This window comes from Ahaetulla prasina, chromosome 11 (genome assembly GCF_028640845.1).
Source record: "Ahaetulla prasina isolate Xishuangbanna chromosome 11, ASM2864084v1, whole genome shotgun sequence".
Lineage (NCBI taxonomy): Eukaryota > Metazoa > Chordata > Lepidosauria > Squamata > Colubridae > Ahaetulla > Ahaetulla prasina.
Window position 1 is genome coordinate 5,646,877 of NC_080549.1, and position 27,694 is coordinate 5,674,570.

The 27,694-nt window shown below is 45.6% G+C and overlaps 1 protein-coding gene across 1 annotated transcript in view; it reads right to left on the reverse strand.

Moving 5' to 3' along the window:
- Positions 1–27,694, reverse strand: part of IL1RAPL2 (interleukin 1 receptor accessory protein like 2) — a 432,928-nt gene that overhangs the window by 183,812 nt on the left and 221,422 nt on the right. Inside the window, exon 3 of the mRNA XM_058154577.1 lies at positions 3,702–3,975. Within this exon, the coding sequence (XP_058010560.1) occupies positions 3,702–3,975 (274 nt within the window). The remainder of the gene's footprint in view (positions 1–3,701; positions 3,976–27,694) is intronic.

A 27,694-nucleotide genomic window follows, 5' to 3' on the forward strand; every position in this document is an offset into this window, starting at 1 on the left:
TTAGCCGAATCATCAGGGCCGCCGTTATCATTGTACAAATCATCCATTAACTTCCTCTGGATTTTTGGCACGCTGATGAATTATGCCAGACTTTTGGATGCCTGCTCTTTTCGGAAACAATTGGAGCCTCGGTCCTTTGGCAAGCAACGTTTCAATCCAGAGTGGAATTTTTTTCCAGCTGATTTGTTACGTTCTTGAAAAATGAGGCCTTGCAATGGAAACGCTGACAGATTTAAACTCTGGTTGCATCAGCAAGAGCGGAAAGATTAATGGCGCAGCTTTTCCCCGCAGAACGCCTGGCGCTTCATATTCAGATCTTAGATATCAGGAGATCCTGGTTGATGATCTTAATGTGGGTCCTTGGACACGACGGTCCAAGAGTCCCGGTTCAGAACTCAGAGGAGAATTAAATCCCAGAAGAAGAAGGAGAGAGAGAGAGAGGGAGGGAGAGGGAGGGAGGGAGGGAGGGAGGGAGGGAGGGAGAAAGAGAGGGGGAAAGAATGGAGAAAGGGATGGAGGGACAGAGGGAAAATGATAGAGAGGGGAAGGAAAAGATGGAGAGAGGGGAGGGAAGGAGAAAGAGAGAGGGGGAGAGAGAAGGAAGGAGGGAGAGGGAGGGAGGGAAAGAGAGAGGAAGACGGAGGAAGAGAGAGAGATGGAAAGGGAAGGGTGGAGAAAGAGGGAGGGACAGAGGGAAAGAGAAAGGGAGAGGGAGGAAGGGATGGAAAGAAGGGAGAAAGAGGGAGGGAGGGAAAGAAAGAGGAAAGGAGGGGAAAGAGAGAGGGAGATGGAGAGAAAGAGAGAGAGAGAGAAGATTGAATAGCATTGCCAAGGATGCTAAAACCACTGGTGGATGGTCTGGGCACAGATAAGCATTGACCTACATGAGGAAAGCCAGTTTGGTCTAGTGGTTAAAGCATCAAGCTGAAAACCAGGAGATGGCGAGTTCTAGTCCTGTCTTAGGAATGAAAGCCAGCTGCATGACTTTGACCCAATCACCAGGAGACGGTGAGTTCTAATCCCGATGTAGGCCTGAAAGCCGGCTAGGTGCTTTGCGCCAATCACCAGGCGATGGTGAGTTCTAGTCCTTTCTGAGTCACGAAAACTGGCTGGGTGACTTTGGGCTAGTCCCTAGGAGAAGGAGAGTTCTAGTCCCGTCTTAAGCCTGAAAGACGTTGTGGTGATGTTGGGCCAATCCCCAGGAGATTCGGAGTTCCCCGATGTACAGATTTCAGCTCCCAGAATTCCCCAGGCAGTATCTACGGCCTGGCTGTCTATTCCCAGAATTCTGGGATGGGAAATCGGCACATCCTAAAGTCGCCAAGATTGAGGAGCGTTCCTTTAGCTCCCCTTGTGGCCGTTTAGCAGAAATCAATTCAATGCCGGAGTCCGGATTGCATTTTTTCTTTCCATTTTTTTTTCCTTTCAAGGCAAAACTCTTTTGCAATCTAAAATGAGACATATTACTCAGATCAATTCCTTATACCACGGCGGGCTTCCACCGGCTCTTTTCTTTCTTTCTTTCTTTCTTTCTGTGGGCCGCCAATTGCTTCAGATAACCGCAGAATAAAAAAAAAATTATTCTGTTCTATCAGGAACTCACAGGAGAGCCTGCGATGGACAGAGGTCAGATACTGACGGGGGCAGAGTCACGACCCTGGGCTGTCCCATTTGTTTGCTTGTCAGCTTCCCTGCCCTTGCAGCCGTGAATCTTTTAACTTGGAAACGTGCCTTTTGAGCTCTTTGCATTTTAAAGTTCTCCAAGGGCCATTTATAGTCACGCTCATTTCATTTGAAAAGAAATAGGTCTGACCTCCTTGGTCCCCGGTGTGGAATGAATGTTTAGCCAAGAAGGTATGTCTCGGGGTTACGTTGTCTTTCTCTAGGAAACCTCAGAAAGGCTAGTTTTTTCTCCTTCCTTCTTTTCAGCAGAAGTTCAAATCGGTCGAGTTCCAATGAAGCCGCCAGATTTAAGTTGCAGTGGATGAGTTACGTTGGTCATCCCTACATGGAATCCTACTTTAACTGAAAGATACCCAAAGTTGTTCCGGAGTGAGGCAGCCTTGTAACCAGGGGCCAGTTGCTGGGGGTTCGGCAGAACCTCTAGCTAGTTTCTGTGTAGTTTGGAGAACCCCCCCCCCCAAATCCCACTCCTGGATGGCCCCGCCCACCTGTCTCCTCCCAGGAGTCCCCACATGGCCCAATTTGGATGCAGGTAAGTGCAGGGTGTGCGCGAAGCCTCAGGGAGGGTGAAAAATGGGCCTGCTAGAAGTTCAGGCCCGTTTTCAGCCTCCAGAGGTGCTTTCCTCTAGAGCCTGGGGAGGCTGTTTCCGCCCTCCTGGAGGCTCGAGGAAAGCCTCTGGAACCTGGGAAGGGCAAAAATGCCCCCCTCCGCCATGGTGCAGGAGGCTGACTAGGTCACACCCACCATGGCCACACCCACCCGGCAACCAGGCAAAGAACCCCTTGCTAAAATTTTTGAAGCTCACCCCTGCTCGTAGTAATAACAACAATAACAACGACAACGATGGCGGAAAAAAATCACAAAATACAAAGACCAGCAAATAGAAATAGGATGACGGTAGAAAAAGAAAGTTAACTTAATTCCAAATAGGTGCCTTGTGTGCCATCCCAAAATGTCCCAAACACTTATTAGCATTGACAAAATCTCTTATCGGTCCATTGCAAATGGCAACTTTACTCAGAACACCTTAGATCTTTAATACCGTCAAACAAGAACCTCAATATGTTGACCAACAATAATGATGATGATCAACAGTAACAGCAGCAAGCACTTGAAAAGGGAGGATGATCTGTACGTCTGGATGGTTGGTTGGTTGGTTGCTTGATTGGTTGGTGGATGGATGGATGGATGGATGGATGGAGACTTCCCAAGTCTCCGAAACATAGCCGAGGTCATAGGCATTCCCAAACAAGGTGAATGATACATGTTTCTTAAAGTCATGAAATGATGTCATGTATGTATTTGCCTCTACCATTAACACCAGGACACAAGCACTGCACTGTCTGCTTGAGCAGGCACATCTTGATGCAAGTGTCATCATGTGGAGCATCATTGCTTGCTACACATGCCATTGTCAATTCATCCATTTATCCATCCATCCAAATACTCATCTATCCATCCACCCATCCACACATCCACCCATCCATCCCAATATCCATCCATCCAGGCATCCATCCATCCATCTACCCATCCATCTACCCATCCATCCATCCAGGCATCCATCCAACCAAATAATCAACCAACCAACCAACTACCCATCCACCCATCTGCCCATCTACCCATCCATCCATCCATCCATCCATCCATCCATCCATCTACCCATTCATCCATCCCACCATCCATCCATCCAGGCATCCATCCAACCAAATAACCAACCAACCAACCAACTACCCATCCACCCATCTGCCCATCTGCCCATCTACTCATCTACCCATCCATCCATCCAACCAACCAACCAACCAATCAAGCAATGATTCATCCATCCATCCCATCATCCACCCATCCATCCATCCATCCAAGCATCCAGCCAACCAAATAGCCAACCAACCAACCAACTACCCATCCACCCATCTGCCCATCTATCCATCCATCCATCCATCCATCCATCCATTCATCTGCCCATCCATCCACCCATCCATCCACCCACCCACCCTTCCTTCTCCTGCATGACACCCACCTTAAAACGCAGGTGTAGAAGCCGCTGTCTTGGACTTCCGCGGTGTGAAACCAGATGGAGTCTTCATCCTTGTTGATCCTCCCTTCCGAGAAGATAATGGGCTCTTCAAAATCCCCTTTGTTTTTGTACCACATCAGACGCAGCCCCGTGCTTTGAGCCATGCTGTAGTTTGTCCGGATGTAGCTGTAGAAAAGAGCGCATTTCATGCGCACTGGCTCCCCTGCTAAGGCCATATATTTCTTGAGGTCCACCAGCCAGTCAATGCAGCCATCCACTGAAAACAAAGAGGAAGAGCAAAATGTCATCACAATTGTCCAGTCTCAAGTCCCAGCTGGCAATTGATCACAAATCCCTTGATATTTCTATTATTAATCTTCTTATCGTTCCCATCACCAATCTCTTTCCACTTATGACTGTATGACTGTAACTTTGTTGCTGGCAATCCTTATGATTTATATTGATATATTGACTATCAATTGTGTTGTAAATGTTGTACCTTGATGAATGTATCTTTTCTTTTATGTACACTGAGAGCATCTGCACCAAGACAAATTCCTTGTGTGTCCAATCACACTTGGCCAATAAAAGATTCTATTGTATTCTATTCTATTCTATTTCATGGTTGAGCATGACTTGGCTAAAAACTCTTAAAACAGGATCTGGTTGCGTTTCTGAGAACTCCGCCCTTTTAAGATGTCCCATCTACCACTTCATTATTTTTCTCTGTTTTCAGTTCCCTTAAAGTCCTTCCGATCTCTGGCTTCAGGGACTAATTTCCAAATCACAGCATATCAAATATAATTACAATACAGTCACTTGTAACCCAGATGAGTTCTGCTCAATTTCCATTTCAAACCCATTACCGTGTATGGTATTGAGAAAGGTTAAGTTCAAGAGACGTCTGAGAACATCCAACGTGCTCGAGAAAAAGAAGCAAAAAAGTCAAGTACTGCATGAATCTCACTCGAAAGCGAGATTAAATCCCCGTTGCATGTTGGCAATTAAAACTCCACAACGCGGAGCATGGAAAAGCTGGACGCAACATCATTGCTGTCCAATGAATACGTGATTTCTCCTGATGACTTCCCCATATTCACACAAGTTCCCCAGTTGCGTACACAATTTTAACCATGCAGCTCTTACTCTATTCCAAGAGTCTGCAAACTTGGCTCTTTTAAGACTTGTGGACTTCAACTCCCAGCTTTGCTGGCTGAGGAACTCTGGGAATTGAAATCCACAAGTAGATTTAAGTCCACAATAGATTTAAACTTAATGTCAACTGCTTCAAACTTGATTGCAAAAAATATGACTTGTGTAACAGAGTTGTTAACGCTTGGAACTCATTACCTGACTCTGTGGTTTCTTCTCAAAATCCCAAAAGCTTTAACCAAAAACTGTCTACTATTGACCTCACCCCATTCCTAAGAGGACCATAAGGGGCGTGCATAAGAGCACAAGTGTGCCTACCGTTCCTGTCCTATTGTTCCCTTCATTATATCAAATTAACATAGTTGTTACATGTTTTTACTTATATATACATATATTTCTTTCACGATATCTTGTTTTTATTTATGACGATGTTTGTGTATACTGTTGTGACAGTCTTACAAGAGCCAAGTTTGCAGACCCCTGCTCTATTCTATTTATGGATCACATCTTTTCTTTATGATGTAGCCAACATCAGAGGGAAAATTTGGGACGTTCTAACAGCTCTGCCAAGATAGACCAGCTCTATATAATTCCTGGATCCATTTTCATTAACAAGGCTGTCATGACGTAGAAAGAACTTGCAAAAATCACGTTTGAGTTAGCATGCCTTCCTCATCTTTCCTCGTTCTTTTTTCCTTTATTGTTGTTGTGTCATAAATACCTCCTGCAAGCCTTTCTAATCATGAACAGGGATGATGAATTGCAATCAGCGGTGGGTTTCAAATATTGTTAGCACCGGTTCGCCCGGCCTTCCGCGCATGCGCCCAGCCTTGAAAATGTGGCTAAATAGGATGGCATAGCACCGGGGTAGGTGTGCAGGCCCACCCGTGATCAACCACTATCGGTTCGAGCGAACCGGTCCGAACCGGCTGAGTACCCGCTCTGATTGCAATGCACAAGTATCCTCTCACAATCGTGCCTCTATCCTTCCGTGCACAAATATTGTACTGAGCAGAGATGAGACACTGTGTGTCTGTGGCGGTGGGGAAATCTAAATTTCTTTCCTACCGATTTTGTGGGTGTGGCTTGGTGGGGAGCAGTCCTGTGACTGGGTGGGTGTGGCTATGTGACTGGGGATCAAAAGACAGAAACTCACTAACAATGTCCTGCTGGAGCAGGGTTGGACTAGATGAGCTCCAGGTCCCTTCCAGCCCTGGATTATCCTCTGAAGCTGCGTCTAGTGCCAGGTTTGTAGTCCTTCCTTCCTCTCCTTTTCCCTCCCTCCCTCCCTCCCTCCCTCCCTCCCTCCCTCTTCTTTCTTTCTTTCTTTCTTTCTTTCTTTCTTTCTTTCTTTCTTTCTTCCTTCCTTCCTTCCTTCCTTCCTTCCTTCTTTCTTTCTCTTTCTTTCTTTCTTTCTTTCTTTCTTTCTTTCTTTCTTTCTTCCTTCCTTCCTTCCTTCCTTCCTTTCTCTCTCTCTCTCTTTCTCTCTCTCAAACAAACTCCCCCCATTTTTTGCCTTGCAGGCTTCAGCTTTTTTACCTTTTAAAAGTAAAAAAAAAACCACCTCTGACATCAGGCACCTCAGGCGGGATCATCAGAGCCTTGTTTTAATCTTTTAAAAGCATTTTTAACAACCTCTTCAGCCAAGGTTGTTTAAAAAATGCTTTTAAAAGTAAAAAAAAAAGGCTCTGATGATCGCGTGGGGGGGGGGTTTGCAGGGATTTTTGCTACCGGTTCTCCGAACCACCATTGCTCCATTCTCCGCCATTGCTACCAGATCGGCTGATCCGGTCGGAACCAGGAGCGTTTCACCCCTGGTCTGTGGTGAATAACACTGAAGACATACCATGCCTAGTGAATTGCATGTAAAGGTATGACCAGTGGCTTAACAACTGTTTGAAGTTATGACGGACCTTGCCCTAATTTACTTACAACCTGATTTTAAAGATACAATGGCTACATACATACCTAGAGTCATGGAATTGTATTTGGGATGTTTGGCGACTGACTTGCCTTTACAGATGTTTGAAGAGTCTTTCAGTCACGTGACTACAGTTTTTGACCTTTTTTTTTTACTGGTTTCTGGCATTTACTTCCAGTTTTCAGCAAAAAACATCCGTTGGGTACAATGGGTTTGCTTAACAACCACAGAATTTGCTGAACAGCCGTGCTGTTCGCATAATGATGGCCACCCAAAACGCTGAAAAATCATGTCTAAGCATGTGATGCATCAACTTGTGACTACAACAACTTAACAACCGCAATGCTGGGCTCAGTTACTAGTTGTAAGTCAAACCATCCTCACCTCAGCTCCAGACAACCTAGCAGTTCGAAAACATGCAAATGCAAGTAGATAAAAAGGTACCACTTCAGTGAAAAGGTAACAGAGCTCCCTGCTGACCCAGGTTCAAGACCCAAGTGCCGCACAACGGGGTGAGTTCCTGTCCTCACCTCAGCTCCGGCCAAACTAGCAGTTCAAAAGCATGCAAATGTGAGTAGTTAAATAGGTACCACTTCAGTGGGAAGGTAACAGAGCTCTGTGCTGACCCAGGTTTGAGACCTCAGTGCTGCACGACGGGGTGAGCTCCTGTCCTCACCTCAGCTCCGGCCAAACTAGCAGTTCAAAAGCATGCAAATGCAAGCAGATAAATAGGTACCACTTCAGTGGGAAGGTAACAGAGCTCTGTGCTGACCCAGGTTTGAGACCTGAGTGCCGCACGATGGGGTGAGCTCCTGTCCTCACCTCAGCTCCAGCCAAACTAGCAGTTCGAAAGCATGCAAATGCAAGTAGATAAATAGGTACCACTTCAGTGGGAAGGTAACAGAGCTCCGTGCTGACCCAGGTTCAAGACCCGAGTGCCACACAACGGGGTGAGTTCCTGTCCTCACCTCAGCTCCGGCCAAACTAGCAGTTCGAAAGCATGCAAATGCAAGCAGATAAATAAGTACCCCTTTGGTGGGAAGGTCACAGAGCTCCGTGACATCATGCTGGCAGAAATTGCCTTCTAACAGCACTGGCTCAAGGCCTCGAAATCGAGATAAGCATTGCCCCCTATAGCCAGCAACAATTAGTAGAATAAAATCTGCAGGGACTCCTTTCCAATGAAAAGGAGTTTGCATGTAAGAGACCAAATTCTATTGTGCTTTACATTTTCGCATGAGGATGTCATCGCACAAACAATGCCATTTGCATTGCCTGCATCCCTGGCACATTATTTGATTTGCCCGATGTTGGAGCATAATGGATACACCCTTCCCTTCCCATCCCTTCTCACCCGCCCATTAGCTCGTTCAAATGGTATTTCATTAAACTACAGTTAAGTAGAGGAAGTAAATTATTCATAAAATCTAACTTCCTTTCTCCTGGGAGTCACTTTTTTTCTGATTCTTCTTCTTTATACTGTGCATTAGGATGGTACACGGGCTATAAATATTTTATTAAATTAAATATTTGCTAGTCTCTTCGTGTGTCATGCATAAAAGACCATTAAAAAAAAAACTTCCCAGCAAATAACATAAATTAAGAAAACAGATTTTTTTTAAAAAAAAACAAACACTGGGAGGTTTCCAAATGAGGTTAACAAGGGATTAAATATTTCTTTTTGATGCTAAAGAGCCTTGTCTGAATGGCTTATACAACAGATCTTGCCAATAACGCTTTACATTTTTTAAAACAAAAAAACCCATTTTTTTTATTCAGCCGGTTCTTGGGCTGAGGAGCAGATACGATTTTGTGTAAAGAAAAGCCTGTTCAAATTGACCGTTCAGAGACTCCACACAAACAAAACATTCTTCCTTGTTGCTTTTAAAAACCAGACAGGAGAAATGTTTGCTCTCCTCATAACTTTACATCATTCATAATTTTGACCCTGACAATAAGTGGCTTCCTAGTCAGTCTTCCGATTGTCCAGAATCTTATGTAACAATGGAGAGTACAAACATATTGGAGGAGGAGGAAGAGGAAGGAGGAGGAGGAGCAGGAGGAAGAGGAAGAGGAGAAAGAAGAAGAAGAAGAAGAAGAAGAAGAAGAAGAAGAAGAAGAAGAAGAAGAAGAAGAAGAAGAAGAAGAAGAGGAGGAGGAGGAGGAGGAGGAGGAGGAGGAGGAGGAGGAGGAGGAGGAGGAGGAGGAGGAGGAGGAGGAGGAGGAGGAGGAGGAGGAGGAGGAGGAGGAGAAGGAGGAGGAGGAGGAGGAGGAGGAGGAGGAGGAGGAGGAAGGAGAAGAAGAAGAAGAAGAAGGAGAAGGAGGACAAGGAGAAGGAGAAGGAGAAGGAGAAGGAGAAGGAGAAGGAGAAGGAAAGGAGGAGGAGAAGGAGAAGGAGAAGGAGAGGAAGAAGACAGTGCATTTTCATGCTAATAAACTTCCTTTTGCATCAGTTAAGACCATTAGTAACTTTTTTGAGTGCCAACTCAGCAGCTAATGATGGAAATAATTAACAGATCAGGGTGCATCAGCTCAAAGAGGAACAACACGGGCTCTGAATCTTCATTGTTTCTGCCGAGTTAGAAGCTTTTTGTATTTGTTTTCTGGCTTAAACCTCCGATGACTCCAAAGGATATAATTACAAACAGCAACGTGTGCTGAGAAGCTGACGGAAGACTATTTATAAGAGAGCATGTAACATCTGATGACATTTTGGGGGAGGGCAAGCGAAGAAACCCTCGCGATGCGCTTAGATGAAAATCATAATGATCAAACAGAAGCTAATCAAAGTGACAATGTCCTCTCTTTTCTACAATGTCATTTTCTCTTGTCAAAAGAACACCAAGCAGGCTTGTGTGTTACACAGCTCACACATGGCCTCAAATCTAGGTCAAAGCTGTTCCAAACAACATTCGGGGAGATGTTGAACAGCGGCAGGGAACAAAATGGCAACCCAAGGAAGGCCACAGGTCTACACAGGGTCCGTGGCCTCAGGGTCAAACGTGAGCTCTACATCTAACCTCTTGGGAAAAGAAAGCTGACAAGAAAGGAGTGGAAACCGTGCAAAAAATAATAATAATAATTCAACCTTCTCAGATTCTCCTCCTGGAGGAGGAGATTTAACCAGGATGAAAGGCTAGGTGAGGTCAAGGAAATGCCGTAATTTTAAAGAGTTCAAGCAAACTAGAATTAGTGCAGAGAATGACATGGAGAACAATCGGACGACTCTTGTTTATGAGGACATAAGTGAAGTCCTCTGAAGAGCTGTTCTGTCCCCCCTCGCCTCCGTCCGAGCGATGGCTTAATTAGTCGGCACTATCAGCTCTGGCAGCAAAATAGCGAGCGTCTGCCAAGTGTCTCTGTTATCTCCCTCGACGCTGATGAGTCACCCAGGAACAAACAGTACTTCAGCTCTTAGTTAAGCAGTTGATTTGCCTGCTACGAAGAGGCACAGCAGCTCTTGCTGCCTTTATATCCTGTGGAGTGTGGCTCCATGACTCAGCACTTCCTAGGCCTGCCCCACCCCTGCTTCTGTTGTTCCCGCTTCTCCTGCCTACGAAACCTAGGGTCCAGCCAGGCCTGATTGCCATCAGCTGGGTCTGGAGGTGTGGCCTGGAGGGGAAGAATCAAGGGATGGAGGCCTCGTTATCTCTTCCACCTGGCCTGCCTCTGGCTCCTGGAGCTGAGCCAGGGAAGCCGGTGCTCCCAGGTAAGTCCTGACAGCCCTTCCCCCTCACTTTCCAAGTCACTTTCTGGCAGGAGGCCCGGCTCGGGGGGCGCAGACACAACAAGAGCCATTGCATTACCATTCTCTCTGGTAACGCTGTACTCCAAACTAGGGCATATAAAACCTTTGCCAGACCTATCCTTGATTACTGTTCACCTGCCTGGAACCCTCACTGTATTTCAGATATCAATACATTAGAGAGGGTCCAGAGATATTTTACTAGGAGAGTTCTCAAATCTTCTGCTCAAAATATAAAATTCCTTCTACCACCAGGCTTGGAATTTTAGGTCTAGTTAGCCTTGAACTACATCGCCTACATTTCAACCTACGCTTAGTTCATAAGATTGTTTACCGAAACGTCCTACCTGTAAATGAGTACTTTAATTTCAACTGTAATAACACAAGGGCCATCAATAGAGTCAAACTGAATGCAATTCGCTCTAATCTTAATTGTACGAAATATGACTTCTATAACAGAGTAGTAAATGTCTGGAACACTCTACCTGATCCTGTTGTTAGTCTCTCTAATCTTAAGAGGTCCCTAAGGGGGCGTACATAAGCGCACCAGAGTGCCTACCGTCCCTGTCTTACTATTCCCAATTATATATAATTATTCTATCTGTTTATGGCTATATTTTGCCTATTTATATCCTTTTTTCCCCAAAAAAAATTTTCATGTGTCCATGAAACAGTCTGTGTCTACTCTGTACTTGTTTTCTTGTATTTGTTGACAAATAAAATGATAGATAGATAGATAGATAGATAGATAGATAGATAGATAGATAGATAGATAGATGATAGATAGATAGATAGATAGATAGGGGGACTCTGTTTATGAGGACATAAGCAAAGTCCTGTGAAGAGGCATTGGAGGAACTGGGTATATTTAAGTATGAGAAGTTAACACTTTTGAAAAGGGTTAGGATACCTAGCAGTCTTCCAGTGTCTGAAGATCAAAATGAAGAAGATTAAGACCTGTTCCTTGTGCTGTCAAAAATGTAAGACCCAACATCAAGATCTTAACTTTAGAGGAAGGCAGATGGCGGTTGAAAGTTAGGACCAGAAAAAAAAGGGGGGGGGAGTCATAGCTATAAATCAGGAATGTAATATATGTAGGAGAAGGAGTGGAAGATCTGGGGGTGGAGTTAAAAGCGGGAGCAGCCTACAATCCTTATAGTAGCCACAAGTGGTTTTAAGTCCAACTTCCCTTGAATTCCATGGACCCTGATCTAATTCCAAGCAGGTCTCAACTGCTTGTCGATCGAAAGGTATACAGCTCAGCGGTTTGAATCCCTAGTGCCGTATAACCGGGTGAGCTCCTGTTCCTTGTCCCAGCTTCTGCCAACCTAGCAGTTCAAAAGCATGTAAAAAATGCAAGTAGAAAAATAGGGACCACATTAACAGAACTACATGCGCCTTTGGCATTTAGTCATGCTGGCCACATGACCACGGAGACATCTTCGGACAGCGCTGGCACTTCGGCTTAGAAATGGAGATGAGCACCGCCCCCTAGAGTCGGGAACGACTAGCACATATGTGCGAGGGGAACCTTTACCTTTATACCAACTATTGGCTGGACATTAATCTTCTCAACTAAGGGTTCCCACCTGATTAGAGTAAGACAAGAGTCCATGGAATTCAATGAAAGTTGGACTTAGTCCTCTTATGGCTATGTGGGGATTCTAGGCTTATTTCTCTTCTAACTCCACCTGAAGGTTCTGCCATTCTTCCTACAGCATACTGCTGATCCACTAGGGAAGAGGATGGGAGGACTGGATCAGAGATAGGATTCACTTACCTTCCCTACCGGTTGTTGTTGCCTGCCAGCAGCCTGCGGACCTGGCAGCAGAGTCAGGCAGTGAGGAAATTGGGGAGGATAATGGGCTAGTCCTGGAGTCAGGGAAGACCCGGACGAGGGCTCTGCATCAGAGGCAGAGATGGGGCCGGGACCATCTGGGAGCAATGCGCAGACTCTGGAGCCTCCAGAGGCAGACAGCAGGGAGGCAGAGGAACAGGAGGAGCCTGTTCCTAGTGCACACATGAGAAGAGCTGCCAGAAGGCAAGAGCAGCTGAAGCAAAAAGGACAACTTGGGAGTAAGACCAGAAGATGATTGGCCCCTCCCATAAGGCTTAAAAGAGCAGCAATGAGCGTTGGGTTGTTTGTAGAAAAGCAATGTTGATTCAATTGCTTCTTGTCACCGTCTCTTGAACTTTGTGGGGGTTTTGCCAAGAAAAGCCTTTGGCAGGTTGCCAAAGACAACAAACGTTGGTGATAAGGCTGAAGGACTGTTTATGAAGAATTTGTTTTGGACTAAGCTGAGAATGAATTAATTCTCAGCTGTTTTAATAAAATGCGTTTGTTCAGGACTGAATTGTGTTTGGTAATCACTACTTGGGCCTCGGTCACAACACCAGTTCGTAAATGTGAGCGCGTGCAGTAGTCACGCATTACGTCTGGGTGGGTGGGCAGAGCTTCCCGCAGTCGCCACTACCAGTTCACACGATCCTGTTGTGTCTCGTCCAATCTCACCTCAGCCGGGGTCTTCTTATCTGCTTCCGAACACGGAAGAAGAAATACCTCCAGCCCCCAGCCCTGGCTCCATGCCCAGACAGGCTGAAGAAGAAGAAATACCTCCAGCCCCCAGCTCTGGCTCCATGCCCAGGCAAACAGAGCAACTAGACCCCTCCCCCTCCTCCACAGCATGTGAGCCTGAGGAAGGTTTATTACCAACAGCTGCCGACTGGAGTGACCCTCGCGTCAGAAGACTTGATAGGCGGAGGCAACAGAAGGAAGGGAGTGGCAGGCCTGGATAAGTGCTGAGTCATGGAGCCACACCCATGGCCTATATAAAGGATCTGCTTTCTGGCATTCTCTGAGTCAGGCAAAGTCTAAACATATCTTGCTGAAGTCACTTTCTGATCACCTGCCTGCCCTGAGGACTTTGCTAGGACTTTGGCAGAGCTGCAGAGGCACGCCTGATTCGGATTTCCCTGACCCGGCCATCAGCGGAGGAGTGGGACACGACAGATCCAGACAGAACCGGCTGAATCCCGCCACTGGACTGGATGGGTGTTGTGTGTATTGTTTGTGGCTCTCTGTTTTTGTATCTCTACGACTGGAGCTAAAGGTGATTAGGTAAATGCCAGCAGCTCCCCAAACTTAAGAGAACGATTATATCAATATATCTCAGTCTCTCAAGACCACTAAACAAAGCAGCAACTATCCATTAACACAGAAAGACGAGAGGAAAAAGCTGAGAACTTAAATTCTGGAGGGCACGTATACAAAAGCTCTCCGTTCTTCGACAATCAACTTGTGCTCGAGACTCCATCCCTGTTGCCAATAAAGAATGCATGACACGCATTAACCTCCACCACCTTTTAAATAATGGATTGAGGCTTTATATTTAAAATCTCTCCAGCAGACTAAGGATTCTGGGCGCATATTGCCCTGAATTGTATAATATTTTACGAACAATTATAAGCAAGCATGTACACCATTTCCAAGCATTTCCTCCCGCCATTCGCTGTCACCTGAATAATCTTTACATTCTCAATCTGCCTGTAATAGTTTATGTTAGCAACTGTCACCTGAGCAATTTATAACTGCAGCGTTTGTTAGACATGTCAGTCTACCTCATTACCTCAAGCCTACGTTTAAATTCAAGGCAATAAGGAAATATGAGTGAGATGACATGTGTGACTTTATTGTTTGAACATGCCTAAGTGTATCAGGAATCCTGAGCATGTCCAACATTGCTTCCAACAGGGAGGGAGGGAGGGAGGGGAAAAAAGGAAGGAAGGAAGGAAGGAAGGAAGGAAGGAAGGAAGGAAGGAAGGAAGGAAGGAAGGAAGGAAAGAGAGTGGGAGGAAGGGAAGAAAAGGAAGGAAGGAGAAGGGAGGGACGAAGGAGGGACAGTGGGAGGAAAAGAAGAAAAGGAAGGGAGGGAGGGAGGGAAGGAAGGAGATGGGTGGAAAGGAAGAAAAGGAAGGAAAGAAGGAAAGAAGAAAGAGAAATAAGGAAGAAGAGTGGGAGGAAAGGAAGAAAAGGAAAGAAGGGGGAGAGTGGGAGGAAAGGAAGAAAAGGAAAGAAGGAAGGAAGGAGGGGGAGGAAGGAAGGAGAGTGGGAGGAAAGGAAGAAAAGGAAGGGAAGGGAAGGGAAGGGAAAGGAAGGAAGGAAGGAAGGAAGGAAGGAAGGAAGGAAGGAAGGAAGGAAGGAAGGAAGGAAGGAAGGAAGGTGGGTGGGTCACCACCTCCAATATACACTACATGAACACAACAAGATAAATAAATACAAAAATTATGCAAACACCCACATATATTATATGACACAGAGAAACAAATACAGTCTAGTCCGGCTGTATACATGTACATGGCGAGAAAAAACGAATATTGGGAGTTTGCCAGACGGAGGGCCTAGGGAAACAAAGCTCTTACAGAATCCGACAGTCCTGCTAGAAGCACTTCAAAAACCTCCTCCCATCTTTCCTTGGGTTGAACCAGGGTTTTTCTTCTGAAGCCAAAGACGGCTGGAGAGCTGCCTCGTACAAGTGTCCTCTATCAAATCAGGACGTTGACCCACTTGAAAGGAAACGGCTCTTCCAAGTTGGAAGCCAGAGGGTTTTTTTTCCCCCACCTTATCTATCGATCGGCTTCTGGATCTCCGTTTTACAAGTGGGTCCTTCACCACCGACCAAAGGTGGTATTCAGCCGGCTCAGACCAGTTCAGACGAACTGGTAGCGGCGACTGTCTCTCTCCCCAGCGTAATATCGTCCTATTTAGCCACATTTTCGTGGCTGGGTGCAGGCGCAGAAGGCACGTATATGAGCAAAGTGCATGGCGGAAGGCCAGACGGATGCGTTCACGCTCCGGGCGAACCAGTGGTAAGAATATGTGAAACCCACCACTGCCACTGACCCCCCCACCCCAACCCTCCTGGATTCCAGAGGTCCCGAATATTGGCTTCAAAGCAGCAAGATCATTTCATCCAGATCGATAAGTCTGAGGAGCTAAGGAAACACCCCGTGTCTCCTCTTGATCGCCCCCATTGTTCTTTGAAGAGTCTCTTTTCGCCACTCTGACTTACAGCTTCAACATCTGGCAGCGCTAATTTCCACTGCAATGAAGCCAATTAACATTTCCACTCAAATGACAGGGGGAACCTTTCCTTGAAAAGGTGTTGACCCTTCCCCCACCCCCCACCCCCCCACCTCCTAGACGGAGGCTTGTCATTTCTTCTTCTTCTCCTCCCGCTTCAATTCATTAGCAGCCGGATGCTCCTGCAGAATTTAAATAGCTCCAGCAATGACTGCAGGCACTGCGTGGCCATGGAGAAGATGCGCCGAGATTCAAAGCAAAAGGACTGTTTCAATCAATCAGGATAGACCTGGAGGTCTTCTAGTCCAGGGGTCTCCAACCTTGGTCCCTTTAAGACTTGTGGACTTGAACTCCCAGAGTTCCTCAGCCAGCAAAGCTGGCTGAGGAACTCTGGGAGTTGAAGTCCACAAGTCTTAAAGGGACCAAGGTTGGAGACCCCTGTTCTAGTCCAACCCATTGCTCAAGCAGGAGACCCTATACTCAGGGGTGGTATTCACTTACTTTCCCCTAATGGTTCGCAAATGTGCGCACCCATCCACGCAAGCCCGCAGCCTCAAAAACATGCCTAAATAGAATGGCATAGAGCTGGGGTGGGCCCATTTTCTGCTACTAGTTCGGGCAAACCAGTCTCAACCGGCTACAAGTTCTGGTGGCAAGCTGTTCCCCTGGTTAATTGTCCTCACCGTTAGGAAGTTTCTCCTTAATTCCAGACTGTTTCTCTCCTTAATTAGTTCCCATCACTTGTTTCTGGTCTTGCCTTCTGCTGTTTTGGAAAATAAGTTGACAAACCACCCCCCCTTCTTTGGGGCAATAGCATTATCACTTAGACTTATATACCACTTTATAGTGCTTTACAGCCCTCTCTAAGCGGTTTACAGAGTCAGCCTCTTGCCCGCAACAATCTGGCTCCTCATTTTACCCAGCTTGGAAGGATGGAAGGCTGAGTCAATCTTGAGCTGATATGGATGGATGGATGGATGGATGGGGAAGGGAAGGGGAGGGAAGGGAAGGAGGGAGGGAAGGAAGGAAGGAAAGAAGGAAGGAAGGAAGGAAGGTGGCTGTAGCACTTAGACTTATATACCACTTCACAGTGCTTTACATCCCTCTCTAAGCGGTTTACAGAGTCAGCCTATTGCCCTCAACAATCTGGATCCTCATTTTACCGACCTCGGAAGGACGGAAGGCTGAGTCCAACCTTGAGCCGGGTGAGATTTGAACTGCCAAATTGCAGTCAGTCAGCAGAAGTAGCCTGCAGTACTGCACTCTATCCACTGTGCCACCGTGGCTCATAACCGAAGCAGCCCTTCAAATAATATAATACTGCTATCTATCATGTCACCCCGAGTCCTTCTTTTCTCTAGACTGGCCATACCCAATTCCTGCAACCGTTCTTCATATGTTTTGGTCTCCAGGCCTTTAATCATCTTAGTTGCTCACCAAGTGTAAGTATAAGGTACACGCCAATGTCTCCTTTGGAAATCAGCCATGCTGGTGGATTGTTGTTGTTTTGTTTTTCATGATGCCAAATATACAACAGGAGAAATATGGCAATCGGTCCAAAATACAGATGCTAAGCAGTGATGGGATTCAGCCAATTTGGGCAAACCGGTAGTTAAACTGTTGACTGGCTCCGCCCCTTCCCCGCCCCTTCCAGGTGTCCCCCCCCATGCCTGATTTTAGCTCCCAGGGAAGTGCAGGAAGGCCTCCTAGGCCCAAAATGGGCCGCAGGGGGGTGGGGCACATCCTCCCACCGCGGCCCATTTTCGGTCCCAGGAGGCTTCAGGGAGGGGGGTCGCAAATCCCCCGTGGCCCGTTTCTGTTCCCGTGGCGGGTGCAGGAGGCCGAGTGCTGCCTGTCACACCCCTTGGCCACGCCCACCACGGCCACTCCCACCCAGTCAGTCATTAGGGCAGAAAACCAGTTATTCAATTATTTGAATCCCACCACCGATGGTAGAATATTTAACTGTCGGACAGTGACAAGAGCGGCCAATTTGTTCCTGACAGAAGTGGGGCTTGACTTACTCCCCAAAGCCCCTGAGGGCAGGACAGGAAATTACAGGCATAAGAACATTAAAGAGAGATCCAACCAAGCTGGAACGAAGGAGAAAGTAGGAAGTTGGAAACTAAGGAACAATTTTGCGGCATGGAGAACAAGTAATCATATTTGCAGACGACACCAAGCTGGCAGGAACAGCCGACACTCCAGAAGATAGGCTCAAGATACAGAAGGATCTTGACAGACTTGAACATTGGGTGCTGTCTAACAAAATGAAATTCAATGGTGTAAAAAGGAAGGTTCTACATTTAGTCAAGAAAAACAAAATGCACAGGTACAGTATATATGTGGTACCTTGCTCAATAGTAGCAACTGTGAGAGGGATCTTGGAGTCCTAGTGGACAACCATTTAAATACGAGCCAGCCGTGTTCAGCAGCTGCCAAAAAAGCCAACACAGTTCTGGGCTGCATGTTCTCTGTCTGTTTCTCTCTCTCTCTCCCTCTCTATAAGGGATACGGTGGCTCAGGGGCTAGGACGTTGAGCTCGTCGATCGAAAGGTTGGCAGCTCAGCGGTTTGAATCCCTAGTGCTGCCGTGTAACGGGGTGAGCTCCTGTTACTTGTCCCAGCTTCTGCGTTCCATGTTCCTTTGGTGTCGAGTCATGCCGGCCACATAACCACGGAGACGTCTTCGGACAGCGCTGGCTCTTCGGCTTTGAAACGGAGATGCCCCCTAGAGTCGGCAACGACTAGCACATATGTGCAAGGGAAACCTTTACCTTTACCTTACCTCCCTCTCTCCCTCCCTCCCTCCCTCTCCCTCCCTCTCCCTCCCTCTCCCTTCCTCCCTCCCTCTCTGTCTCTCTCTTTCTCTCTCCCTGTTTGCTTTTAGCCTTGCTGGTTGGTTGTTTTTAACCAATTAAGAAAGACTAACAGAAATTGCAAAATTGTTTTGTTTGCCCACTGCAAAAAATATATATATATTTTTTCTGTTGCGCCCTGACAGTGTAATAAATGCAATTTGGATTATTTGCATATAAAAGGTGTTATCATGATGTCCTCCTTGCAAACGATTCCAATGGGATGACTTTGAAAAAAAGAAAAATATCCTTTTGTAAATGTACTTGTGTCAAGTTTTTGCTTAATCCAAAAATCAAGCTGTGTCGGGCTGTCAGCTTCCAGCCTTCTCTGATGCTTCTCCAAATCTTGTCTTAATCTCTTTTAAGACTCGACATAATTGAGAATAATTGGCGCTTGTGATATCTTGATGTGTATGGAAGGGAAATAATAAGGTGCTGGAAAAAAAAACCCATCCCAGCCGTGCAGTTCTCTGTGTGAATAAAACTGAGATAAATTTTGAGTCTCTGTGACAGTCAGACCAGCTGTCGTTGCCATTACAATGTAATCTTTTGCCAGTTTAAGATCAATTTTTTTAAAAAATCATCATCATCATCATCATCATCAAGGTAATAAGAACCAAAGCTTTTCCTCTTTCTTTCTTCAGGTTGGATTGGCAGGTTTAAAGTTTTTGATGCCAGACTATGTAAGATCATTTCTGAAATGGAGGAGGAGGAGGAGGAGGAGAAGGAGGAGGAGGAGGAGGAGGAGGAGGAGGAGGAGGAGGAGGAGGAGGAGCGGGAGAGGAAGGGTGATGGTGGTGGAGGAGAAGGAAGTAGGAGGAGAAGGAGAAGGAGAAGGAGAAGGAGAAGGAGAAGGAGAAGGAGAAGGAGGGGCGGAGAGGGAGGAGGAGGAGGAGGAGGAGGAGGAGGAGGAGGAGGAGAGGGAAGGGTGGAAGAGGGGAGAGGAAGGGTGGGAGGAGGAAAAAGAGGAGGAGGAGAAGGAAGGGAGGGAAATGGGAGAGGGGAGCGGGGAGAGGAAGAGTGGAGGAGAAGGAGGAGGAGGAGAAGGAGGAGGAGGAGGGGCAGGAGAAGGAGAGGGAGAGGAAGGGGAGGGAGAGGAAGAGGAGGAGGAGGAGGAGGAGGAGGAGGAGGAGGAGGAAGAAGAAGAAGAAGAAGAAAAGGAGGAGGAGGAGGAGGAGGAGGAGGAGGAGGAGGAGGAGCAAGGAGGAGGAGGAGGAGGAGGAGAAGAAGGGGAGGAGGAGGAGGAAGGAGAGGGAGAGGGAGAGGAAGGAGGAGGAGGAGGAGGAGGAGGAGGAGAAGGAGGAGGAGGAGGAGAAGAAGAAGAAGAAGAAGAAGAAGAAGAAGAAGAAGAAGAAGAAGAAGAAGAAGAAGAAGAAGAAGAAGAAGAAGAAGAAGAAGAACAACAACAACAACAACAACAACAACAACAAAGAATGTTGGCCAATGGGCCAAGCCAAAGTGGGTAGGTTTTGAGGCTGAGGGCTGCTAACCAATGAACCATCTTGCATCTCCAACCAAACCCTCTTCCCAGCCTACTCTGAAATCAGGGGCTTTTCACTCATTGACTCTCAGAGTGGGTCGCCCGGATTAAGCTTCACCAAACCGCCTTAAACATAATCCACCATTTCCACGTTATTTCTGCCTCTTATTCAACGCTACCGCCGGAGACTTCCGTAAACCCCCAGCGCTCAAACGCCAAACGGTAACGTCTACAATCAACAGCTAATGAGATTTAAATTGGTAACAGGCACAGCTTCCATTTAAAGAAAATATTATTGATTTTTTTTTTTTTTTAGAAGAACAACTTAATGAAAAAAAAAGGGGGATTCATTGAGATTTCGTCGGAACAGGCCCGGCAATTCATCACCACCAAATGAAAACGCAGAAGTTATTTACATATTTCAGGCCACTTGAGGAAGCTAATCACCCAGGCATCATTTTCTTAATTGCATTTGGGGCAGAAATTAAAGGCCAGGAGAGGAACGCGACTGTGGAGCAAGCTTTTCTAAGACACATTGCTTCTTTCCCAAAGTTAATGGCTTGTGTTCTCTGTAGACTTGGGACCCATAAAAGCGGGGAGCAGAAATCCGGTCCTTAGCTTGATAAATATGTCCTTAATTTGTTAAAGCAAGCTACATAAATTGTCGGTGGAGGCTCCAAGTCTCTCCTGCCGTTTTGAAGACCTGCAACATGTACGATCTGATGGGGACCAACCAGGGGTGAAATGCTACCGGTTCAGGCCGGTTCACCCGAACTGGTAATAAAAATGCTACAGGTTTGTCTGAACCAGTAGTAAAAAAAAAAAAAAAAAGCTCCAACAATCGCAGGGCACAGCTGATCATTGGAAGTTGTTGGGTTTTTTTTACTTTTTTTTAAAGCATTTTTTTTTATTAACGGTTCGGGCAAATAAGTAGTAAAAAAAATGTTTTTAAAAAGTTTAAAAAAAAAGGTTCCACGATCAGCTGTGACAATCAGCTGTGCCGCGCGTTCATGGGAACTTTTTATTTAAAACTTTTTAAAGCATTTTTTTACTACCTATTGCCCGAACTGGTATTTTTTGTATAAAGTGTGATAGTTTGTTTTTGAGCTCTCTGTGACTCTGTGAGGTTCCTGCTTGTTGCAGGGGCCATTTTATGTGAAGTCCAGCTGCTTTTGCCTTGTGTGTGAGTCAGTTGTGTAGCTTTTGTGTTATTTTTGTGTAAAGTGTGATAATTGGTTTTCCTGGTCACATCACCACCAAGCTATGCCCACCCAGTCACATGACCACCAAGCCACGCCCACAGAACCGGTAGGGAAAAATTTTGAATTTCACCACTGGGACCAGCACCAGCAATTGCACCCTTTTTCACTACAAAAAGAGAACGTAAGTCGGGGGTGTCCCATCATGGCAGTTTTAAGACTTCACGTCAACGCCAACGTTGTGAATTCCGTTTCAGCGCCAATGTTTGCACCCTTGTCCGTTACAGGAGGAGGATCTAAGTCAAGGATGTCCAATCTTGGCAGTTTGAAGACTTGTGGACTTCAACAACAACATTGTGAATTCAATACAACGCCAACATTTGCACCCTCGAGCAGTATAGAAGCATGATCTACGCGAAGAGTGTCCAAGCTTGGCAACTTCAAGATTTGTGGACTTCAATTCCCAGATTTCTGGGAACTGGGGAATTCTGGGAGTTGAAGTCCACGAGTTTTAAAGTTACCAAGATTAGACATCCCAGATCTAGGTGATATTTCCTCATTGCCTCTGTCTCGTTCTCTCTCTCTGTCTCTCGCTGTCTCTGTCTCTCTCTGTCTCTCTGTCTCTGGCTTTCTCTCTGTGTGTCTGTCTCTGTCTGTCTTTCCCTCTCGCTCTCTCTCTCTCTCTCGCTCTGTCACTCTGTGTCTCTCTCTGTGTGTCTCTCTCTGTCTCTCTGTCTGGCTTTCTCTCTGTGTGTCTGTCTCTGTCTGTCTTTCTCTCTCTCTCTCTCTCTCTCTCTCTCTGTCTCTTTCTGTCACTCTATGTCTCTCTCTGTGTGTCTGTCTCTGTCTCTCTCTCTGTCTCTCTGTGTGTGTCTCTCTCTGTCTCTCTCTCTGTGTCTCTCTGTCTCTCTCTTTGTCTCTCTGTCTCTCTGTGTGTGTTTCTGTCTCTCTCTGTCTCTGTCTGTCTCTCTCTCTCTTTCTCTCTCAAAACTAGCCACTTAACCCTATAAATGTGACTTTTTTTCCCAGTGTGCCTCTAATAGAAAAAGCAAGAAACCAATAGATAGGTCATCCGATTTACTTAGAGATAAGCGCCTAATTTTAAACAGAGCACTCACTCGAGTTTTTGTGTTACAATCTTTTCTTTTCAGTAAATACTATTAACCAAAGCTCTTAAATTCTCATCCCTTGGAGTAATTGTTTCCAAGGCAGACGGGAAGTTTAACAACCTTTTTAACAAACGATTTTTGATGAGTGTATAGTCCTAATAATTGGGGTCCCTCATTTTGAGAACAAAGAAAGGGTTAGCATGGAGATGTAGAAGAGAAAAGATTAAGCTGGAAGGGTTTTTCTTTTTTTTTTTGGTCTCTGAATAGTAACAGAGAAGGGGAAGAATACAAAGCAGAGGTTGTGACTCTAATTAAAATTGAATTGACTTGCTTGCCTTTGGTCACTTCATTCACACAAACTGATACCACGTATCACCGGAAGCCAATAGTCTTTCAGGCTTGACTCATTCTTGCATATACATACATATACATACATATACATACATACATACATATATACATACATACATACATACATACATACATACATATATATATATATATATATATATATATATATATATATATATATATTTGTTTTCTGAGGTTTTCGCGGGTGTTTGTATATGTCTTTCGAGTTCTCACAGAATTGGAAGTGTCTTGGCGGCGTTTCGAAGTCTCATTCATCATCTTCAGGCTTCAGCTTCGTGCTTCTGGGAGCAATGTGTGATTGCAGCTGTTAAAAGGAAGAAACAGCTGCGATCACACATTGCTCCCAGAAGCACAAAGCTGAAGCCTGAAGATGACGAATGAGACTTCGTCGAAACGTCGCCAAGACACTTCCAATTTTACGCGGGAGAAAACCCGAATAACCAAAGACCTACACACACACACACACACACACACACACACACACACACACACACATATATATATTCAGTCAGTCCAATGCTTCCAAATATGAATTTGCTCCAGCAGTTTAAAAACGCTTCATCGTTGAATGAGTCACAAGTGGTTTCGCATTCTTAGAATTATTGCATCATTTTGATGGCACAATTTTACCAAGGACGGCATAGCTGGTCCACCCAGGATGGCATCCTTGAGCCTTGTTTTGTAGAGTTCAATTTAAAAAAAAAATCACATCCACAAGCCCCCAAAGGGACCCTTTGCTAAACAACCAAAAACAACCCTTTTCTTTGAAGTCGTAATTTTCCACTAAAAAAAAATCCGTAGCCAACCACTTCTCCGATCTTTGGTGGCGCGGTGCACAAGGGCCATAAATAGAAGGCCACAGATGGGTGATTTAATGTCTCCCATTTTGCCACCTTATTTAGCAATCAGACAACGATATTCTGCATCACTTGCAGGTCTCAAGCTGCCTTCAAGCGTGGCTCATGGAGAGCGTACTGCACAAATACCTCTCTAACTCAATCAAGAGCTCGCTTCTTATTCACGGGTCACTGCAGAGAAGCCATCTCGAGCGATCAGAATAGAGCTGGAAGGGACCTTGGAGGTCTTCTAGTCTGATCTCCCTGCTCAAGCAGGAGACCCCTCCCCACACATACTATTTCAGACAAGTGACTGTCTGAACAATCAAGCTCAGAAAGCACCAAGGATCCCATATCGTCCTCACCTTCCTGTTCTCCTCAAACCTCACTCCCTTCTCGCGCTGATGATGTTACCTAGTCAGGTAATGAAACGTGCAAGAAAACAACCAAGCTCAGAAAGTACCAAGGACCCCTCTGTTCAACCCCCAACTACAAATAATCTCTTCTATTGGTACTCGTCCATGCTCCAAGCTGCAGGTAATCTATCAGATAGGAAGCCATGAAGAAAAGCAACAGTTCGTGGTGGACTTGTCCAGAAGCGAGAAATTATTGGAATTTCTAGAATTAAAATGATTAGAATAAATGCTACAACAACATATAGAATTAAAATCTGAGCTGTTCCTTTTTTCTTTTTTCTTTTTTTGCATTTATATCCCGCCCTTCTCCGAAGACTCAGGGCGGCTTACACTATGTTAAGCAATAGTCTTCATCCTTTTGTATATATATACAAAGTCAACTTATTGCCCCCAACAATCTGGGTCCTCATTTTGCCTACCTTATAAAGGATGGAAGGCTGAGTCAACCTTGGGCCTGGTGGGACTAGAACCTGCAGTAATTGCAAGCAGTTGCTGTTAATAACAGACTGTCTTACCAGTCTGAGCCACCAGAGGCCCTATTGGGTATCCTACCAGAGAAAATCAGTAAAGAAAATATATATTTGATTATACATGTAATAAATGCAGCGAGGATAGTATTTGCGCAAAGATGGAAACCAGAGAAAATCCCTTCAGAGGGGGAAGTAATTTAAAAAACATTGGATTGTGCAGAAATGAATAGATTGACTTTGACAATTAAAGGAATCTGAATATTTTAAGATATGGGGACAATTTTACTATTGGTTAGAGAAGAGATATTTATAGGGTAATTTTGTAAGGAAACAATGGAAGAAGAAAGGGGAGAGTGAAAATAGACAAATATATTAATAGTAAAACAAGAAATATGGGGAGAATGTTATAATAAATAAATGAAGAATGTGGGGAGAATGTTATAACAAATGAATGGAAAATATTAAGAAATGATGAAGATTGGAGGAGTAAGAAGTTACAAAAGATGTACCTAGATGATACACTGAATGATTAATTATGTATTGTGTGTTTGTTTGTTTATAAAAAAAGGGACGCGGTGGCTCACTGGCTAAGACGCTGATCTTGTCGATCGAAAGGTCGGCAGTTCAGCGGTTTGAATCCCTACTGCTGCCATGTAATGGGGTGAGCTCTTGTTACTTGTCCCAGCTTCTGCCAACCTAGCAGTTTGAAAGCAGGTAAAAAATGCAAGTAGAAAAATAGGGACCACCTTTGGTGGGAAGGAACAGCGTTCTGTGCACCTTTGGCGTTTAGTCATGCTGGCCACATGACCACAGAGACGTCTTCGGACAGTGTTGGCTCTTCGGCTTTGAAACAGATGAGCACTGCCCCCTAGAGTTGGGAACGACTAGCACGTATGTGCGAGGGGAACCTTTGCCTTTACTTTTACCTTGTTTATAAAATAAAATAAAAATGTTTCCAAAGAAAAAAGAAAAGCAACAGATCCTGATTTTGAATTGAACACGGCTTGGCCCGGCCATGGCAACTGGAGAGGTGAATGCAAGGTGACACAAGAGCCAGTGTTGAATATTTTTAAGACAAAATGTGTTTCTATCTCCCCCAGGAAACAGGTTTCAGACTTAGCTCTGAGATCGACTGGACAAAGGCGCCAAGGACGAAAGTCTCACAACTGTCTTCCAGGTTTCTGCTTATTTGGCCTTCTTCCCACGTGTTCGACATCGCGCGGAGCTACACCGCGAATGTGCCGGAGACGATGCTACTCAAGTCCCGTCAAAACCGAGCGTTCCTTTTCTCGCCCCACCCTCCCCTCCGGTTCACGTGGAGGAGATACGAAGGATAAAGGATGAATTTATTGCTGCATGTCAGCAAAACCGGCTTTCGTGTGAGTGTCTTACCAGGGGGGAGAAGGGAGGTCAGACACATTCTAGGTCAAAAGCTCGCGCCGTTGTGGCTTTTCAATTTGGTTTTAAATGACCTCACGAAAAGCCATCTTTGAAGAAAGAATAAAAATGCTGACACCGCAAAGGGCTAAGCGTCATGAATACAAAGGAGGCGGCGTGCTAGGTCCCGAATTGCTGAAGGAGGTATATTATACGTCTCTTATCTCCATCCTATCTGAGATCCGGAAGAGGGAAGGAGAGAAACGACTTCAACCACTATCAACTCCTCCTCGGTTGAGGTTGGAAGTACACGTTGCAAGAGGAAGCCAAGTCTACTACTCTTAGGGCCTTTAGAAAAATGGAACAAAAAATGTTCTTAATAATACCACGCACTTCCAATGCTGTGGAGTCCTTGGTGCTCTTTGAGATCGGTGGTTTTCTAGTGGATGTTTCATTATCCTACTAGGTAACATCATCAGTGCTTAGAAGCGAGTGGGAGTTTGCTCTCATTTGATATACTAGTGGCTTCTCCTATCAAGGTTGGTGGGAGGGAGGGAAGGAAGGAAGGAAGGAAGGAAGGAAGGAAGGAAGGAAGGAAGGAAGGAAAAATCGGAGCGAGGGAGGGAGAGAGGAAAAATAGGAGGTAGCAAGGGAGGGAGGAAAGGTGGGAGGGGCAGGAGGAGGGAGGAAGGAACGAAGGAATGGCAGGAGGAGAGAGGGAGGGAAGGAAGGAAGGAAGGAAGGAAGGAAGGAAGGAAGGAAGGAAGGAAGGAAGGAAAAATCGGAGCGAGGGAGGGAGAGAGGAAAAATAGGAGGTAGCAAGGGAGGGAGGAAAGGTGGGAGGGGCAGGGAGGGAGGGAGGGAAGGAAGGAAGGAATGGCAGGAGGGAGAGAGGGAGGGAGGAAGGGAGGGAGGAGGAAGGAAGGAAGGAAGGAAGGAAGAAAGGAAGGAAGGAAGGAAGGAAGAATAGGAGTGAGAGAGGGAGAAAAAATAGAAGGGAGGGAGGGAGGGAGGAAAGGTGGGAGGGGCAGAGAGGGAAGGAAGGAAGGAAGGAAAATCAGGAGAGAGGGAGGGAAGAGGGAGTTTTATTAAAAGTAATGACCTTTGCAAAAATTTCCTGCTTCCACGCATTCTCATTTTGAACCTCAGCCAATGGCGAGAGCCTTGGCTGTAGCTTCTAACCTGCCGGGGGACCGAACCACGAACAGGTTTCTTTCAAATGGCAAAGAGTCAGACAGATGGCCCAGCCCTGTTCTTCCAGCAGATGCTTTTCCACCGGGTCACCTTTGGTCAATTCTGTGGGTCTCGGCGGAACCTGAGTTTACACTTGGCGCATCTGTGCTGGAAGACCCCTGCCTTTAAAATGACTTTACGGGAAAAGTTCACGGGCTACAACAACATTAAGATAATGACAAGGCTGACAGTGACAAATGCGCAAGGGAGGAAGACTAAATAAAATCAATTAGCATTCGAAATACGGGCCGAGCTCTTGGCAGACCTGTGTCAATTGTCGGGACCAAATATTGTGACTCTTTTCCAAAAAAAGCAGCAAGCACCATAAAAATATTCAAAAATTAAAAAGAAGGACACCACACACAACAACTCTTTCCTCCAGGGGTGGTACTCACTTACTTTCCCTACCGGCTTGCAAATGTGTGTGTGCGTACACACTATGTTCACACACGCCATCTTCCGCGTGCTCCAAAGGTTTATAATATTAGGCTGTTTTATTCTCATCGTTATTTTTAATTCTTTGCTTTCCTCTTCCTTCCAAACTGTAAATTGGCCAGATTAGAAAGAAAATCAAATCAATACACGAACAAACAAATAAATAAATGATGAAGGAGACACAATCCGAAGATTCAGAGAAAAACAAGAAAGGATTTTACAGTTACTATAGTGTGGGATATGGTCGACGCAGATCGGAGGGAGGAGGAGGAGGAAACTCCTGCCTCATTTTTATGCCATGTGGGAAGAATGAG